The sequence below is a fragment of the Panicum virgatum genome, unplaced genomic scaffold (genome assembly GCF_016808335.1).
Source record: "Panicum virgatum strain AP13 unplaced genomic scaffold, P.virgatum_v5 scaffold_4646, whole genome shotgun sequence".
In the NCBI taxonomy this organism is placed as follows: domain Eukaryota; kingdom Viridiplantae; phylum Streptophyta; class Magnoliopsida; order Poales; family Poaceae; genus Panicum; species Panicum virgatum.
In genome coordinates, this window is record NW_024376410.1 from 13,515 (window position 1) to 31,756 (window position 18,242).

At 40.7% G+C, this 18,242-nt stretch overlaps 1 protein-coding gene across 1 annotated transcript; it reads left to right on the top strand.

The window, feature by feature from the left end:
- Positions 1-12,274: 12,274 nt before the first annotated feature.
- LOC120694299 lies at positions 12,275-17,935 on the top strand. The gene is made up of 3 exons (XM_039977457.1): positions 12,275-12,347; positions 12,586-12,860; positions 17,843-17,935. Exons 1-3 carry the CDS (start codon positions 12,275-12,277, stop codon positions 17,846-17,848), a joined length of 354 nt encoding a protein of 117 aa, XP_039833391.1. The 3' UTR covers positions 17,849-17,935.
- Positions 17,936-18,242: the final 307 nt, after the last annotated feature.

Genomic DNA, 18,242 nt, shown 5'->3' on the forward strand with positions numbered 1-18,242 from the left:
GGCACACCCTTTTTCTTCCTCTTCTTCCTTTTGGAGGATGCTTGATCGTCGTCCTTGTAAATGTCATTCTGCTTGTAACGACTAGTGCCACATGTTGGACATTTCTCTAGTTTCCCAAATGTTTCCCCTCGATATAGTATCCTGTAGTTCGGGCAGGCATGTATTCTCTCAATTCCCATTGTGAATGGGCTAATAATCTTCTTTGCCTGGTACATGTTCTCAGGCACAAAGTTAGGCTTCTGAAGCAACCACGATAAGAGTTTCATCAGATCGTTGAAGCTAGAGTCAGACCATCCGTACTTGGCCTTCAGAATCAACAGCTCGAGTACAAACCGTAGCTCAGACCAATGAGTTGGACACCAACTTTCTCGTACACGCTATGGTGTGCAGCATCCTCTACCACCTTGAAATGCTCTAACCCTTTCGCGCTCCCAATAAGGACATCCGCCTTAAAGTGCTTCAGCATTTGTTCCAGCTCATCTGCATCACTATCATCATCACCATATTGGCCTTCTAAACTCCCCGAAGGTATGCTTATGTATCTACCACCGCCGTCATCATTTCCATCAACATGAGAACACGTCATGTGAAGGTCGGCATCGAAGAATGTTTCACTATCATCCGCATCTCCACATCCTATAAACCCGTATGTTCCTTGATCGGTTACTGGTAGTTCCGAAGGAGTGTCATGCTCTCCATGATGGATCCAAGTGGAGTAGTCATCAACAAATCCTTCAATGATCATGTGTGACCTGATGGTGACTGCGTCTGCCCAGACGTTCAGATTTTTACACTTCCTATAAGGGCAACATATACCGGAAACCCCCTTGATCCTCGCATCCATCTTCGCAACATCAATGAATTTATCCAATTCAACACGGAAAGCCCTCTCCGTCCTTTTCATGGTATACATCCACCGACGAGCCATCTACAAATTAAATTTTCACAAAACATTCCGTGGCACATCTTGAGATAATAGACTATTGATCTCGTAACAAACTTACATTATTTGACTGGTACAAATACATGTGCTTATAAAAAACATACGTTTAAAAAACTTGAATTTCGTACGTTGTAAACGTACACCTATGTTGCTTGGTTCGATTAAAATATATATAGACATTAAACACATGCTTGGGTTTTCTTAAGATCCAAAGACAGTACATATATAAGAGTATATCCATATTGGAGGAATACATCTGGCGATTGCAGGTGGCACAGCCAGAAGCAGCAGATCTGAGCTCCTGGTACATGTTTTATCTGTTTTAATCAATGACATCTCAAGTCCTCTGTTCATTTTTTCTTTCTCCTGCAAAGTTGGTCGATTTCTTCTCCCACGATCAATGAATATACACATTCTGCTTTCGCTGCAACTGTTTTGAGCAAACAAAACTGGTGATTGTTCTGCCCATTATCAGGTACTAGGGGCAGGAAACTCAGAAGTCATATATCATAAGTACAATACGTAGCCAGAGGAGAGGACGAATACGTTTGAGCTCAACTGGTACATCTTCTGTTCTAACCAAGGACAGCTCAAGTCCTCTGTTTAGTTTTTCTTGCTCCATACTCCATTGAGGTTCATCGATTTACAATCAACATTGACACCTTCTGCTCTGAATGCAACTATTTTCAGCAAACAAACACTGATGATTATTGATCTGGTGGCTATTGTCAGGTACTGAAGGCAGGATACTCACAAGTCATACATCACAAGTAGGAAACCTACGTGATAATGCTTGGTTCTTCTAAGCTAGAGGCTATTTATCTTCAGAGACTAATCGACCACATCGTTCTCCCAATTCTCATCTACGGAAGGCTGAAAGCTCAAAAGGCATAAATCATAATTACAGCACAAGATCCTATTCAATTGCTTTGTGAGTTGAAGCTACGGTATGTTAATCTTAAACACCGTTACTTTTCTATTTGACATGCTCAAAAGTCCTAAATCTCCTCATACATACATATGTACATATGCATGAGAAAATGCGCGTACACGCATCTGATTCTGTTGCTGCTGACCACGCATCTCTGCAAAACACCAGCCAACCAGCATCTGTCCCCATGGACGCACGTCTGTCTCTGCAACACAAAGCGCGACGCACGCAGCATGCGTTTATCGGTCCCATGTGCTTATTGAATGGCAGCCTGTTGCAATAATTACGTTTTGCGTACAAGCTAAACAAATAGACTTGCCAAGTTTTTAATCTCCTATTGCAGCCATAAAAAGATAGGCAGAAAATCGTGTGACCCATGTACGCTAGCTACAACTAGTCTATATTTCTTCTGTGCATATAGTTGCAAGTAACTCACTTAAAATTAGGCAATACTAGTCCACCAACCCGTGCTCCTCCACGGGCTAGAACTATAACAAATATAAACATTAATTAGGTGGTTGTGGATAAATTTAATACATACAACTAATAAAAATACTTATATTTGTTTTTTTCTTTCTCTGTCATCTGTCCACGCGCTCACATTTTCTAACTGTAATAATGCTTTCTTAGTTTGTATTCTATATTGATTGTGATAAACTAATAATTAATTATATAACTTTTATCATCTACGTTGATAGTTTCTCACCCTTCAAAATGTGTCCATAACATATTATTTTACGATTTAAAATTTGTCCATAGGAACTAAAAGTTAGGAGATTAATAACATAAGGAAAGTGATCAACATAGGTAACACGTCAATAAGGGGACACATGTGCCTTAACTCAACCTTACTAAATTAAACTGTATGAGAATTTCTAAAACATAAATTATCATGGAACATAGGAAGTACCTTGAAATCTATGTTTAAATATGTCATCTACTTTTTTATCCCTGTTGTGGTGATGTACGAATCTAGATTTCCTTTTAAACTTTTGTTAATTTAGTTACTTTCTATTTATCTATTTTCTAATAATAGCTAATACTGGTAAATGTAGATGTAGTTTTTTAATTTTAAAATGACATAGATGTCTAATTTATATGAATATATTGGGTGTGTAGATTATTTACTATAATATATAATATGGTTTTCTATTTAACTTTATAAGATTATATTAAAGAAATTAAACATGTGTGAAAAATTACATGTAATTTTTAGGGTTGTTTTAAATAATATTTCATATTGTAAGTGGGTAATTCAAATACAATTAAAGGGGTTACCTTAAATCATCTCTTATAATATAGATAATTTGAATATATAAATTTACTGTGCTTCTTTAAGTTCTATTTTATAGGGTTGTTTGTGAATTTGTTTAAAAATAGAATGAATGCAATAATTATTTCTATAGATATATGTTTTTTAAAATATTTAATACTTACTCTATCGGTCTAAAACTATAAACCACAACTAACATTTGATTCAATGTTTGGCTGTCTATTATATTTAATAAAATTGTATGTATAATATTTATTTTGTTGTGTTTTTTGTTCTTTCTAATTATTTTATGTATTATGTTTATTGAGTATTTTCACTAATTATTTTAATATTACTGGCTAGATGTTGTACCACAACAAAAAAGTAAAACTTTAAATGGTCCTCCAAGATGTATCAATGCATGGATTAATTGAAAGTTAATAATAAGAAGAAATAGAAAAAAAGATTTTTAATGGTCCTCCAAAAAGTATGGATTTATAGGTTGAATACAGTGGGACATAGGTTAATAATAAGAAAAAATAAAAAAATAAATGATCCTCCAATCGATGCATAAATTGATTGAGGTGGGAGGTGGTTTAATAATACGTAAAAATAAAATAAAAAAATTAAATGTTCCTCTGTGAGGAATCGATGCATGGATTGACTGTGGTGGCAGGTGTGTTAATAATAAGGAAAATAAATAAAGAGAATTTAAATGATCCTCTATGAGGAATCGATGCATGGATTGATTGCGATGGGAGATGGGTCACCTTTGGCTACTAATAATCATGGATATAATTAGAAGGCCAGATGTTTCTGATTATTGTGGAATTTTCTAGACTTTTTTCTCTTTTTCTAGAGCGCTTCGTAAGTCGTGCATCCTTTTCATCTCCAATTAATAATAGTAAGATGTTTAGTTGCAGTTGTTCTCATCCACAACTACAAACTATTTCAATGTCCCAGTTACAACTAGATCATTAAAACCGTTGCATCTAGGACCGACGAGGCGATTGCAATTACAACTAAGCAATATACTCAGTCGCAATTGGCCAGATCCCGTGCGTGACTGCAACCGCTTCACTGCCACCGTAATTACAACTAGGATCTTTAAATCGGTTGCAACTAGGACCAATAAAGCGATTCCAGTTACAACTAGAGAATATGCTCAGTTGCAATTGGCCTGACACCACAATTCCAACCGCTTCAATACCCTGGTTACAACTATGATTATTAAGCCTGTTGCGACTTAGCTAGGACCAGTAAGACGAGTGCAATCTGGCTTAGTTAGTTACATGACAGAGGGTAACTAAAAAAGTAATTACTCTCGTGCAACTAGCTTACTATCCTAGTATATGTTTTGTTCTAACCAAAGACTACTCAAGTCCTTTGTTTTGTTTTTTTCTTGCTCGATCCATACTCCTGTTAAGTTCGTCAATTACCATCAACATCCACACTTTCTGCTTTCAGTGCAACTGTTTTCAGCAAATAAAAATGTATTATTATCCTGCCTATTGTTAGGTACTGAATCCAGGAACTCAGAAGTCACACATCACAAGTAGGAAATAAACGTAATTAGAGTTGATTCGTCCGAGCTAGAGGCTGTGGTATGTTCATCTTGAGGAACTAATCAGCCATCTGTTCGAGATCCTCATCTGCTCCTTTGTGAATCGAGGCTATGGTACGTTAATCTTAAACACTGTTACCTTTCTCTTTTACATGCTCCAAAGTATGAAATCCCCTCGTATATATAATGCTTCTTGTTTCATGTGATAACAGGAACAAGAAGGCTAGACGAGACTGTTTGCGGCCACAGTTGTGCAGCTCAAAGACTAAAAGGCTAAAGAGCTCAGCTTCAGGCTAGCAGTCTACCTGTTTTCCTAGGTCAGACATCAATATCATCAACTACTGTTTCATATAGGTCTATCAGATGGTGCCAGTCATACATCATGTTAGCAAAGTAACAAAGAAACAATCATGCATGAAAAAGTGCCATAGGATTCAGTTAGTTTGGAACATGCACAACCCATAATTTATTGAGAGTACAGCTAGTTTGTGCAGATCATTTTTTTTTTGTTTCAAAAGTAGCAGCTCATGTTCAATTTGGTCTGCAGGATTTTTTGTGCAGGATTTTTTTTGTTTCAAAAGTAGCAGCTCATGTTCAAAATAAATGATGGCCAGTATCGAAGGTGCTGCTGTGTCTGCAATTTTGAAAATTTTGGCAAACAAGTTAGCTCCATTGATGATGAAGCAGTACAGCTCTATAGTGGGTGTGACAAAGGATCTCCAGGATCTCAAGGGTCGATTTGAGGATATCAGCTCCTAGCTAGAAAAAGCAGGATGTAAAACTACGGATAATGATCAATTTTTCATCAGACAATTGAAACACGTCGCATACGACGTTGATGATATTGTTGATGAGTTCCATCTAGAGGCTGAGAAGCACGAAGCTGAAGTTGCCAACAATATTGTGTCAAAATGTCTCTGCACAAAACCAAAATCATATCTGTTTCAATTCAAGGCAGCCCTCAAGATCAAGGCTATAAAGAAGAGATTTGATGCAATAGTGAAGCAAAGAACTGACTTCAGTGCAACAGTAAACAGTTTGCCGGAAGGTCATCCTGTTCCACACATGAACAGGACTGCCAGGGCAATTCCAACAGTGCCAAATGTTGCTGTGGCATCAATAATATGTGGAAGTGAGCGAGAAAAGCAGGAAATAATATCTAAACTAGTGGACAAAAATAACCAACAGATAATCAAGATAGTCTCCATAATTGGGCTTGGTGGCTCTAGGAAAACTGCCTTGTCTAACCTTGTTTTCGGTGATGGTAACACCGTAAAGGATCATTTTGAAGTAAGAATATGGGTTCATGTGCCTCAAGAATTTGATGTCTAAGAGCTTATGATGAAGATGTTTGAAGCCATTACTTATCAAAAATCTGAACATCATTCCATACAGAACATAATTCAAACTATAGCAGATACGTTGACTGGAAAGAGGTATTTGCTTGTATTAGATGATGTCTGGACTGTGGGCCGAAGTCAATGGGAAGATTTTATGTTATATATAAAGAGAGGAGCACCTGGAAGTAGTATTTTGTTGACAAGTCGCAATAGAAATGTTGCAGAAGCAGTGGAATCAACAGATCTGTTGAAGTTGTTGTCCTTGTCTAAGGATGATAGCTGGACTGTGTTCACTCAGATCATTGGTGAGGACATAAAAGGTTTGGACTCTGAATTATTGGAAGTTGGGAGAGAGATTGTGAATAAATGTGGTGGGGTGCCACTTGCAATTAAAGTTCTTGCAAATGTCCTTCGTGGCAAGACACGTATAGAACAATGGAAGGCCTGTGAGAGACAGTAATCTACTAGATGCTGAGGATAAAGAGCATAGAGTATTAGCAAGCTTGATGTTGAGCTATTCCCATTTACCATCCCATCTGAAACGGTGCTTCACAATATGTTCATTGTTTCCTAAAGGCCTTCCGCTCGATAAACAACAATTGGTTGACCAATGGATTGCTCACAATGTGATTAGTTTGACTCATGGTTACAATTGCTTGGAGGATGTTGGCGACGAGTGCTTCAATTCACTTGTGCAAGTTTCTTTTCTCCAGGATGTGAAGGAATATTTTGGGAGAGTGTGTTGCGAGATGCATGATTTGCTTCATGATCTTGCCCAGTTCATCTTGGATGAGCAAATTTCAACTAATGTGCCAAAGGATGCAACCAGTTCCACAAAATACCACAGATACTTTTCCTTAGTTCAACAGCCAAAAAAACCTTTGCCTAGAATGTTTTTCAAGAATGCACGTGCTATATATGTTGATGGTGGTGATTGTGATGATATAATATTCAACAAGGCCAAGAATGCAAAGCACTTGTGCAGTATCATTGCAAACAATAATCTATCGACAACAGTGCTCGCTGCCATATTTCAGACAAAACATTTGAAATATCTTGAGATGTCAAGATTGCAATGTGAATCACTCCCTGAAACTATGTCAGATATTTGGAGCCTGCAAGCTCTGCATCTAGAATGTAGTAGCCTTCTCGAGTTGCCCAAATCTATTGGTAAGCTGCAAAAGTTAAGAACACTGAACCTATCATGGTGTATGAAGCTAAAGTTTTTACCAGATTCAATTGGTGACTGTAATATGCTTTCAAGCATTTATCTTTGCCAGTACATGGAGCTTGCAGCCTTGCCAAATTCTATTGGTAGAAATAAAAAGCTAAGAGTTCTTAAACTAGATCATACCAAGATTAAGGAGCTACCTGTAGTTATAACAAAATTGAGAAATCTACAATGTTTGAGTCTACATAATTGTTATAGGCTGGTAGAGTTGCCCAAAGGCATCGGAAATTTGGATAAGCTTCAAGTTTTGAACCTAGAATATTGTGTGCAGCTGGTAGAGCTACCTAAAGACATTAACAACTTGGAGAAGCTTCATGTTTTGAACTTGGAAAATTGTGGGGAACTGGTAAATCTACTTGAAGGCACTAGCAAGTTGGAGAAGCTTTAAGTTTTGAACCTCGAAGGCTGTAGGAAGCTGGTAGAGCTGCCTAATGGCATTGTCAAGTTTGAGAGGCTTCAAGTTTTGAACCTGAAAGATTGTGAAGAATTGAGAGGGATGCATGTAGGCATTGGACAATTCAGCAGTCAACTACAAAAGTTGCCCTTATTTGTTGTGGGTAACGGTGAAAAGTTTGCTGGAATATCAGAGCTCGCAAATGTAGGTAGGAATAGTGAAGGTCTAATTATCAGAGGTATTTCACATGTGTTGGAGAAAGATGATGCACATAAGGCATGCTTGAAAGAGAAGACAAATTTACAGAGGTTGAAGCTAGAATGGAAGATGCATCAGAAAGGTGAGGTGAACACTTAGTTTTTCTTTAATGAAAAGGTGGACACTATGTTGGAGGAGGCTGTACTTGATGGCCTAGAACCGCCAGCTGGGATTAAAGAGCTAGAAATTTGTGGGTACTCAGGCGAGAAATATGCATGGTGGATGCATAATCAGGTTGTTGGTACTGAAGTAAAGGGGCAAGCTTGCTTCCAATTTTTGAGGGCGATGAAGCTATCTGATTTCCAAGGATTGAAGCATCTACAAGGGCTTGTGGAACTTCCTTGTCTGGAGGAGCTTGAGCTGCACAAGATGCCTTCTCTTGAGAGCATAAGCTGTGGCCCATTTCCTTCACTGGTGAAGTTATTAATGGATGATCTACCTAGATTGGAAGAAGTGTGGTTGGTAGCAGAGGGGACCATGTCTGATGGAGAAGAGGGAGGAAACTGCAGCAATTGTGCACCTCACTCGGGACAGGTCCGAGTTGGTAATTGCTTGACATGTCTGAATATATCAAATTGTCTTACATTGAAGATCAAGACATTCCTACCTTTGTCTTGTCACCTGAAGCATTGGAAGTTCTCCGAGTGTGCTGGGAAGTGGATCACAGAATCTAATTACCACAGCCAATTCCATTTCGAGAGGTCCAATTCATACTTCTATCATAGCCACCTACAAAACACCGGACGTGAGTGGGAGGTGGTGCAACACATGACAGCATGGGAATTATTGAAGACTTTTCTCATTGATAATGCGCTAGGGGAGCTTCGATATCCACAAGAGCTAAACATTCTGAACTGTTGTCGCCTTAGTAGCCTTCCTCAAGCAATGGGGCAACTCACATCCCTCCAGGTGCTACGGATAGGAATGTGCGACGGACTTAAGCAGTTGCCGGAATGCTTGGGCGAGCTCTGTTCTCTTCGAACTCTACATGTTGAATGGCTGCCCAAAATAAAGAGCCTTCCCCAATCGCTGCAGCATCAGCATCTCACATCACTTGAGGATCTCAGGATTCATGCATGTCATGCACTTCATGAGCTGCCTGAATGGCTGGGAGATCACGTCCCTTAAAGAGCTATGCATCGACAGCTGCCCACTCATCACATCCTTTCCGCAGGGGATGGAAAGCCTGGCCTCCCTTGAAAAGCTATGCATCTCTAGGTTAGGAGGAATCGGATCCTTGCCAGAGGGCATAAAAGGTTTCACCGCTCTGAAGAAATTGGAGATCATTGACTGTCAGGGAATAAAATCCTTGCCAGAGGGTATAAAATGCCTCACCACTCTGAAGAAATTGGTGATCAAGAAGTGTCCTGATCTGGCGAGGCGCTATGAGGAAGGAAAGGGGAAGGACTGGCACCCCATTTCCCACATCCCTGATGTGCGGATTGATTGAGGTGTGTCATGGGCCCTTTTTTTCTACTCCCTCCGAATTTAAATATTTGTCGCGGTTGACTTTTTTTTGCAACTTTGAATCATCCGTCTTATATATATATATATATATATATATATATATATATATATATATATAGTATCACTATTTAGCTCCTGGGGTGTTGAATAACTATTCAACGCACCATCCAACAGATTCAACCACCCGCAACCGTAAAATCCTCCCGCAACAGTAAAATTGCCTCTCATCTTATCTTCTGCATGTCCACCGCCCCGCAACTGGAAAATCTTTAAACAGGATTGTAAAACTCTAACTAGTTGTCATGCACGTGCGGCATGCACATGTAAAAAAATTATTTGAATATATGACAATGCATATGCTATATAAGTATCAAGACAATAAAAAATGTACATAATATTGAATCATTGATAATCAAACTGGTTTCTAAAACTGTCAACAAAAGTGGCCAATAACAGCTAATTTGAGTTGGAGAAAAGATATGCTTTCTTGCGGTCAAGGTCATTATCACAATCCACATTTCATTTATACATCAGGGTAGAACCTATTCTCACAGTCCACATTTCATTTACATCTCGCAGCACCTATTCATTAACAGTTACCTGCATGCTTTACGGCCACTAACTTAGATACCTAGTCTCCTACCATATTCCCATTGTAATCTTCATGCATTCACGTAATTTAGTGTGGTGCTTGAATGATCCTCCGTTCACTGCTGCTCAACGTCGCAATATATCCCAAGCTTCTCCAGGACCCGTGCAAGCCCTGCGGCAGCTATTCAATTTGGCACCCTGTAGACAAAAATAACAGTCGCATTTAGGCATAATATCATGAACTATTTATGTGGAGGCAATTACAATTCACAGCATATAAATTGGCAATATAGCTACTGGACTGGGTTCTTGAGATAACAATTATCACAAAAGGCCCTGTTTGCATACTAATAAAAGAGGACACAAAAATTGAACCAGGCTACACCAAATTTAGCAAATGGTAAATCATAACAGTTTGATTTCCTGATGGCCATAGACCGTAGAGGGTAATCCACATTTCTTATTTTGCAATTGTTTTAAACGGCACTACTTTTAAAGGACAGAGTTAACATTGCAGAGTTGTAAAGATATGCATCTATTCTGTATATAGATTTGAAATGATCTGAAATAACACAACAATCTGAGAAGAGGAACAATAACAAAAGATATATACCTTGCGGCAAAGATTTTAGTTCTAACATACTCACTGAAGATGAGGAACTACAGAACCTTATGGTTTGACATGCAAATCATTCCAAATTGGGAATTACTTCCAACAGGTTCTAGGAACACACCTTCTGTCTTAATTGCAAATTTGGCACAAAGTGAAAGGAACCCCCACTGTAATGGAATGGCAAACAATAAAAATATCCGTGATATCAAGAACCTCTTTAAACTACAAGGCCAACTTCAGAGCAATTTCAGTCAGACTTATTTCGACCTTCTCGATTCATCCTCAAATGCAGCGATCGTGACAAGAGTTAGTTACCTTACAAGATGTGGTAGTGCAATGACTGAAACAACAGGTATCGATCTTCCTGATGCCAACAGTGTGCCGCAGGTTTCAACTGGGTGCCAAGTGCCAACAGTGTGCCGCACAATTAAACAATAATGGTGCAATTGTCTTCATTATAAAGAAAAATCCTCCTCTATGGATTCTTCAACTGTCAACTAATTAAGTGCCTCAATTTTTTTATGATTTTTTAGTTTTAAGTAGTTGACATCCTTATTTACAGATCATCTCCAAGTTAGAGAAATAACCAAATATTAGATGTTTACTCAAACAACTGCAAGAATAAATGACAGCTTGGACCATCGTAATTGCAGGTTTAAAGACAAAGGGTATGAAAATAAGCCAAACAATATAATATAAAAATGATTTAGGCTTTCAGAAATGGGTGACATGCTATAGTGATATAACAGGCATCCTAGTAGGCTCCAAAAAACACTGAACTGCACACAAACCAACTGAATGTTAGCATGTCCGACCCAAGCCATGACCTTGCAGTCTAAAAGATATGGAACAATATAACTTAGAATACCAAAGTAAGAAAAGATATGGAACAATATAACTTAGAATACCAAAGTAAGAAAAGATATGGAACAATATAACTTAGAATTTAGAAAATAAATAAACTATCAGAAGCAATTATGCTATATACTTATGGTTAGTGAACCTAGCAATCCCTTGCTGCTGTTGCTAGAAAATAGATTCTAGAATTGAGCATTACCTGAACCCAAGGTTAGTTTGTGGCAGTTCCTGAACAGAGGCAAGAGCTGCTACCGCTGAAACCGGAATGAAGCACTGTAAGTCAAAGAAGCAACAGATCAGATGATATGCAGACAGCCGACATAAGCAACCTGCAAAGGCAACAATAAACAAGCCGCTAGGCCACCGGCGTGAGCTGCTAGGACCAGTGAAGATGGCACGAAGGTCAAGGGACCAGATCTTGTGGGCGCCAACCAGTGCTGCCGCTTGCCCCTGTATGTGGCTGGCCAGCGTGCTGTTGTAGACCTCGCGCATCGAAATGTGAGATTCTGAAACTTGGAGGGATGAGGGCACGGAGCAACAGGAAAGAGGAGATTGGTGAAGGGATTGTACTCTGAGGGCTCTAGATGTCGGCCATAGTGGCCTGAGCGCCGAGGATACCGGTGCCGCGCCCTCACCCTCGCCTGAGCGGAGCAGGAGGTGGAGCAGAGGGCGGATCTGAGGGGCCTCCCTCCATGGCGGAGAGCAGGTTCTCCACCAGTGTTTGGTTCAGCACACGCGCGATTGCGAGGAGGGAGAGGGGAGGAGCAAGGCGAGCGGAGTGCGGAGATCGGAGGCGATGCGCTGCAAGTTGTTGCTGGTGCTGGCGTGATTGATGGGCGGCGGCGCGGCATCCATGCGGTGGAAGGAAAACATGCGCCTGATTTACGGACGTGTGAGAGGCGCGGGTATGCGGGCGGGTAGGCGGAGCAGATCGGTTTGAAAAAAATCATCAAATGGCAGAAACATTTTCTATCAATCGGTTTTCACCATTTTCGACTCCTTTCCGGTCCCTTGGGCCAGCGCAGTGGATTAACCAAAACTCGCTCTTTTGTAGTGTAGATTAAAACCGTAAAATAACATTGTAGATATATAAAGGAGTCCAACCCTAATTTTCGCCTAAATTTTCTCTCTCCTCTCATTTAGATCCCCCCGGCACCCACAAGAGGCGGCGACGGTGCTCCTCGGGTCCTCCGTTCCCCGGCATCGAAGCGGAGACGGCGGCGGTCCTCTCCCTGCTGCGGCAGCGTGAGTCCCCGGCGGCGGCGCTCTTCTCCTTCGACCGCGCGAGTCCCCGGCGGCGGCCTTCCTCCGTGACGGCGCGCTCCTCACCTATGGCGTCCAGGCAGCATCCCAGCAGTGGCCGGCGGCGCGAGTCCCCGGCGGCAGCGCTCGCGAGTCCTATGCACACCGATCTGCAGGTCAGTCCCCTCCGCACCCCCTCTAATTTCTAATCTATGTGCCTGTAGCGTTGGAGGAAATCCTGTCATATAGGAATATATTGTTTCGATTTGGTTTTGATTTACTGATTTCTAATCTCCAATTTCACTTCCGCGTGCATATTCTAGATAATTGTTGAGTATAGATCCAATTTTGTTGGATATCAATAGACCAAAATCATGGACTACATCGGCTAATCTAATTGCTCATCTGATGAACATGTCAGTCAGTTCTCCCTTCCATGCCCACAGCAGATGCTACGGGGTAATTGCCACCGGCCCGCGAATTGAGGATGCATACCGTTCTTCTTTTCCTTTTAATTAATTCCTGTAACATATAGTCCTAATTTCCTTTCTCAGTTCAAACTTGTGGCGGAACCACCCAAAACTACTGGGCCTGGGTGCACTGATCTTTGTTGCTAAGCAACTCTGACCCAAATTGGCACTCACCGGTAATTCCTCGAGTGAAGCCTCGATAAAAGCCACGCTATTCCAGGATCAGCAGACAACACTCACACGAAGGTGAGCCCAGAGATTACAACACAGAACATTTCATACATCTCAGAGTGATTGCAGCGGAAGAAGAATTTATTACAAACTGGGTTCAGAATAGTAAAGTACTACAGAGTTCCATTTACTCAAATTATTCAAGTCTCATTGTTCAGCGGAAGCATTAAAAGATAACTAGCAAAATACGTGACGCATCGATAAAGCCCGTACGAATGCGTCACTCAGCGGGAGGGTGGTCAGCACCAGCTGAAGGGCCATCCCACTCAACAGACCAACCCGGAGGCAGAGTACACGGCCAAGTAAGACTTGCAAACAGATCTTCAAAGTTAGTACCTGAAAAACAGTGCCACAAGCAAGGCTGAGTATACTAATACTCAGCAAGACTGACCCGTCTCCGGATATATCATAGTCCGATAACTAGACATGCAAGGCTTTTTGGTTGGTGGGGTTTGTTTTGCCAAAAACGCCACTAAATGTTGATCCTTATTTTCAGATTTTATTTAGCCATCTTCTAGTTAGATTAACCATTCTAAGTTTGCATCCAACTCTACACAAACATGGTAGAGCAATCATTTAATCAACCAGCAATATTATCATCATCATGTTCCACTTGTTACTCTATGTGACCGAAAACATTAAGCAGTCTCATGCCGTGAGAGGCGGACGATTATGAATCGAATTTCAACCTGGCCAGGGGAACCTAGACCACACGTATGGGAACCAAGTCACCCACACAACATTTCCCCTTTCTTTTCAGTCCGTGGATCCGGCACACCCTCCCCGACTACAGAGTCCGGCCACTCTGCACCCGTACGTCCGGACAAAAATAAAACCTACTTCTACCAAGAGGGTGCGAGATCGTTCCACTCGCTGGTCCAATCAGGTACTTCAGCTTACCGATTACCATATTTCTCGGCATGTGGCTAGTACTTTCAAACGCTTAACGAAATGAGCCACACCCCGCGACCTTAGCCATTTTTGACTACACCAGCGGGGTATCACAACTACACAACCCCGCCCGTTGTCCTTATATTTCAGCAGGAATTAAAGTCAGTCAACTCCTATAATCTCGCGAAAGGCAGGAAACCTCTCGACTTTTACCGTACCTAGTTAGTGGGGCAACTAGTCGAGAAAAAGATCCGGATAACAAACATAGGTACCTAGGGATTATGCACCTAAGGTTTTCGATCAACTCCTAGAAAACGTAAATGCACAATAAAATTATTACAACATATACAAATAGTAAGATGAATATAATGCGTAAAATAATGGGATTATGCACCGGGGCTTGCCTTCTTGGGCACTGTTCAAAGGTAGCCTTGGGCTCTTCCGAACATTGGTTCGGGTCTTGATTCAAGTCAGTAAAATTAAGGGAGACACTCTCCGGAGTGGTAGTATTCGCGGGCACCAACTTGTAATCACCGTCGAGTAGATTTACCGTTTCTATATGCATGCAGAAATGATATTGTTACAACATGATATAAACATATTTCTTTCCTTCTCTATAAAGTTGTAGTCCGATATAGCATGTGTTTGTTGTGGTGGTCTTAGTTAACTTGATTTTATGGGCAATCGTTTATAGAGTAGTTCTTAAATTCACTTTACTTCATAAAAGAGCTGTGTGGTTTGGTTTTCATTTTTATCATTAAAACATAGCATGCTTTCACTATTTCATAACAACAAATCTACTCATGAGCTAGTGATGAAAAACTAAAGTAACACACATCCCAAACTTTAACGTCTATGGTATAAAATTCAGCATCTAACCATAAAGCAATTTACCACAACTATTCATGTAAGTAGATTACTCTAGTTGCTTCACCTTTTCGTACAGAACGTTTTACATAGGTTCTGGTGATACAAATTTTACGGGAGCATCTACAAAGCATCTACTCAGCACTGTAATTTTTCCATATTTTATATACTTATACATCAGAGGTGACAAAAAGAATAAAAACAGCAAGCCATTAACAAGGATTAATTCTACAGAAAGTTTTACTAGGGATATGGTTCTCAAATTTTTACCAGAGTCTACTCATGAGATAAAAATACTCCAGAAAAATTATCGAGCTTTATAACCACCAGATAAATTGGCTATGCATTTAACATAACATGAATTAGCATAAATTTATCAAGGTGCATTTAACCAGTACTGCATATGAAATTTTTATTACAGATAGAACATACTCTAAACAAGATCATGTCCAAAAATCAAGATCAGTTATGGTGTAGATTACTCAAAACAAAAATAGTAAATCTAGCCCTAAGATGCTAAGCATGATTATTTACCAAAGCAAAACTCAGTAACTGCAGCTCAAAATTTTTAGACAGGAACAAAGAGCTAAAAAGAGACTTCAAAAATAAATATAGATTTTTCTGAGCATAAGAACTATATATGAAGAATTAAGTTGATTAAACAAGCATAAATCATGGTATATAGCAAATGAACTCTAATAAATCTGAAATTTATGGAGTAACAAGATTTCAGTTATACATGTATGCAGTAAAAATTGCAGAGCAAGTTCATGTGCATATTTTCCAGTATTAAATTGAGAAAGCTAGCAACAGATTAGAGAATCTTGATTGTTCTAACATGATAACTGTTTTCGTTGGGTGTCATATTTTTACTGTGATCTTAATATTTCATTAGTGATAACATGTCCAAAAATCAAGGTCCTTTGCTGATTAGAACTTCCTGAACATGCATAAGGTGATTTTCTTATTCTTTTTCTCAGATTAAAATAAAATCAAAATATGAACATGTGAATGTAACAAAAGTTGTAGTTCTTGTTCTAAGGATTCCAGAACATTTTAGTTTACATTTTTATGATTTTTATACGATTTTCTAGGTATTTTTGAAGTTTGCTGTTTTGAGTTTAAGCACATTTTGCAGTTTGACCCCTGGAAGTTTTGGTTCTTTTAACTTGGGGTCCTTGGCGGAAATCCAAAACAGGGGAGGAACTGGCTCGGCGTTTCCCGGCGATGGGGATGGCCGGCGGCGAGGGGAAAGTGGGGGAACAGGGAGAGGGGTTCACGCCGCACCTAATGGTGGTCTTGGCTCGCTGGGAGGTGGACGGAGGAGGCGGGTCCGCGGAGAGGGGCGGCCGGCGGTGGCTCTGCTCGCCGGCGTCCATGCTCCGGCGGGTTCTAGCGGCGTTCGACCGGGTGTACAGCACCAGTGAGAGGCGAGGAAGGTTTTGGTGGCGTCCAAACAAGCAATGGGGTTCGGGGATGGCCTGTCCACGGCGAGCTCGAGCTTGCCGTCGGCAATGGCGGGCGGTGGATGGGGAACTGGGGTCTGGGCGCGCGAGGGGGCTAGGGGCTCGTTTTATAGGCGGCAAGGAGAGGGAGGGCGAACTGGGAGCGAGTTTGCTGGGGAAGGGTCGCCCGGGGGAGGCGCGCACGGCCGTGGCAGCTCGGCCGGCCGTCGCCGTGGCGAGCGCACAGATGGTGGGTGCGCGTGGTGAGCCCAAATGGTGCCAAGAGGGGGCGGTTTTGGGAAGACCAGGGGCGCACGAGGTGGTTTAGGCTGGGGCGCGACGCGTGGGTGGCCAGGTGGCCGGCGCCGGCGTACGGACGCCGCCGTGGGCACGGTGCAGGGAAGCTAGAGGTAGGAGAAACGGTCAGTGGCAATCTCGTAAATAAACCGAAGTTCAAAACTCTGTTCTGTAATTTCAATTTTTCTCCCTCTTCTTGGCCTCAAAAGAAAAAGTGTTGAATACCACTTTTGCTCAGTTTTTCGAGATCTACAACATTCGTGTTATGCACTTTTTCATTCGAGCAATGGTTTGAGAGTTATTTAATTATTTCAAAAACTGCCATTTTAAGGTACTTATTATTTCATGTGAATTTTGGCACTTTTACTCCTAGGCTTCAACTAGGTTTTTGTTTAACATGACATGGTGAATATGTCTATTTATTTTCATATGCATGTTTGCATTGTTTTGCAAGTTATTTCAATTTCCTAACAACTAGAAATAGAACTCTTGTCGATTTAATTTGTTTGAATTAGTAGCTCTTCTCAAATCAAAGAATGGTTCCATTAATCATTTCATGTGATGGTTTTCCAGTTTGAATTTGATTTGTATAGAAAGTTTATCGATCATTATGAAAGGGGTATTTTATTGTCTTATTACCACACATGTCAAGTCAAGTTTAAAAGGGTACCAATTATTGTTTTTCAAACACATTGCACTCAAACACATGCACACATACATTTACACACAAGTTTGCAAGAACTAGACATAGGATTCATATTTAAGTTTTCTTAGCTCATTTGTGTGGGAAATTCTATTAATCGACTGGCTTTGGTTAAACTGACACCAGAGGTGTCACAAAACTATCTTTAACAAAATATCTCATGTTCAAACTATCTTTAACGATAAAACTAATCATAGCAAAATAAACAATAATTTCTACGTGAATTTTAATTACTGCTTGCCTATTAATTGCAGGGTTAAGCGGGAGCCCTGATCAGCCTGTCGGTCAAGATGAAAGACCTGCATCTGCATGGGTGAAGAGGTAGATCAAGATCTTGACGCTGTATGATGTCAACCAATCCATCGCAACCTTTGAAGTTGATTTCGTCGAGTGGCCTCTGCTTTGCCACAAAGAGATGCACTGGTTAGTTTTTTGTCTAACTACTTCGATCCTGCCTGTGTACTCAAGCAGGCAGCCTGCGAGAGCTTCCTTTGCTGCCTCGCACCATGAAGCAATCTGCTGAGCTGCACCTGCACGGTTTGTTCTCCATATTCGGTTGTTTGTATTGTATTGTATCCACCACACAGCCCTGTTTTCTCAGATCCAGCGTATTTGCCGGAACAAGCAGTGCTTGTTTGGTTTCATTCACAAACG

Coding starts and splice junctions, on each gene's coding strand:
- LOC120694299 (XM_039977457.1), top strand. CDS start 12,275: ATGGGCGGCGGCGCGGCATCCATGCGGTGGAAGGAAAACATGCGCCTG. Junction 12,348..12,585: donor CGGACGTGTGAGAGGCGCGG/GTATGCGGGCGG, acceptor CCTCTCATTTAG/ATCCCCCCGGCACCCACAAG.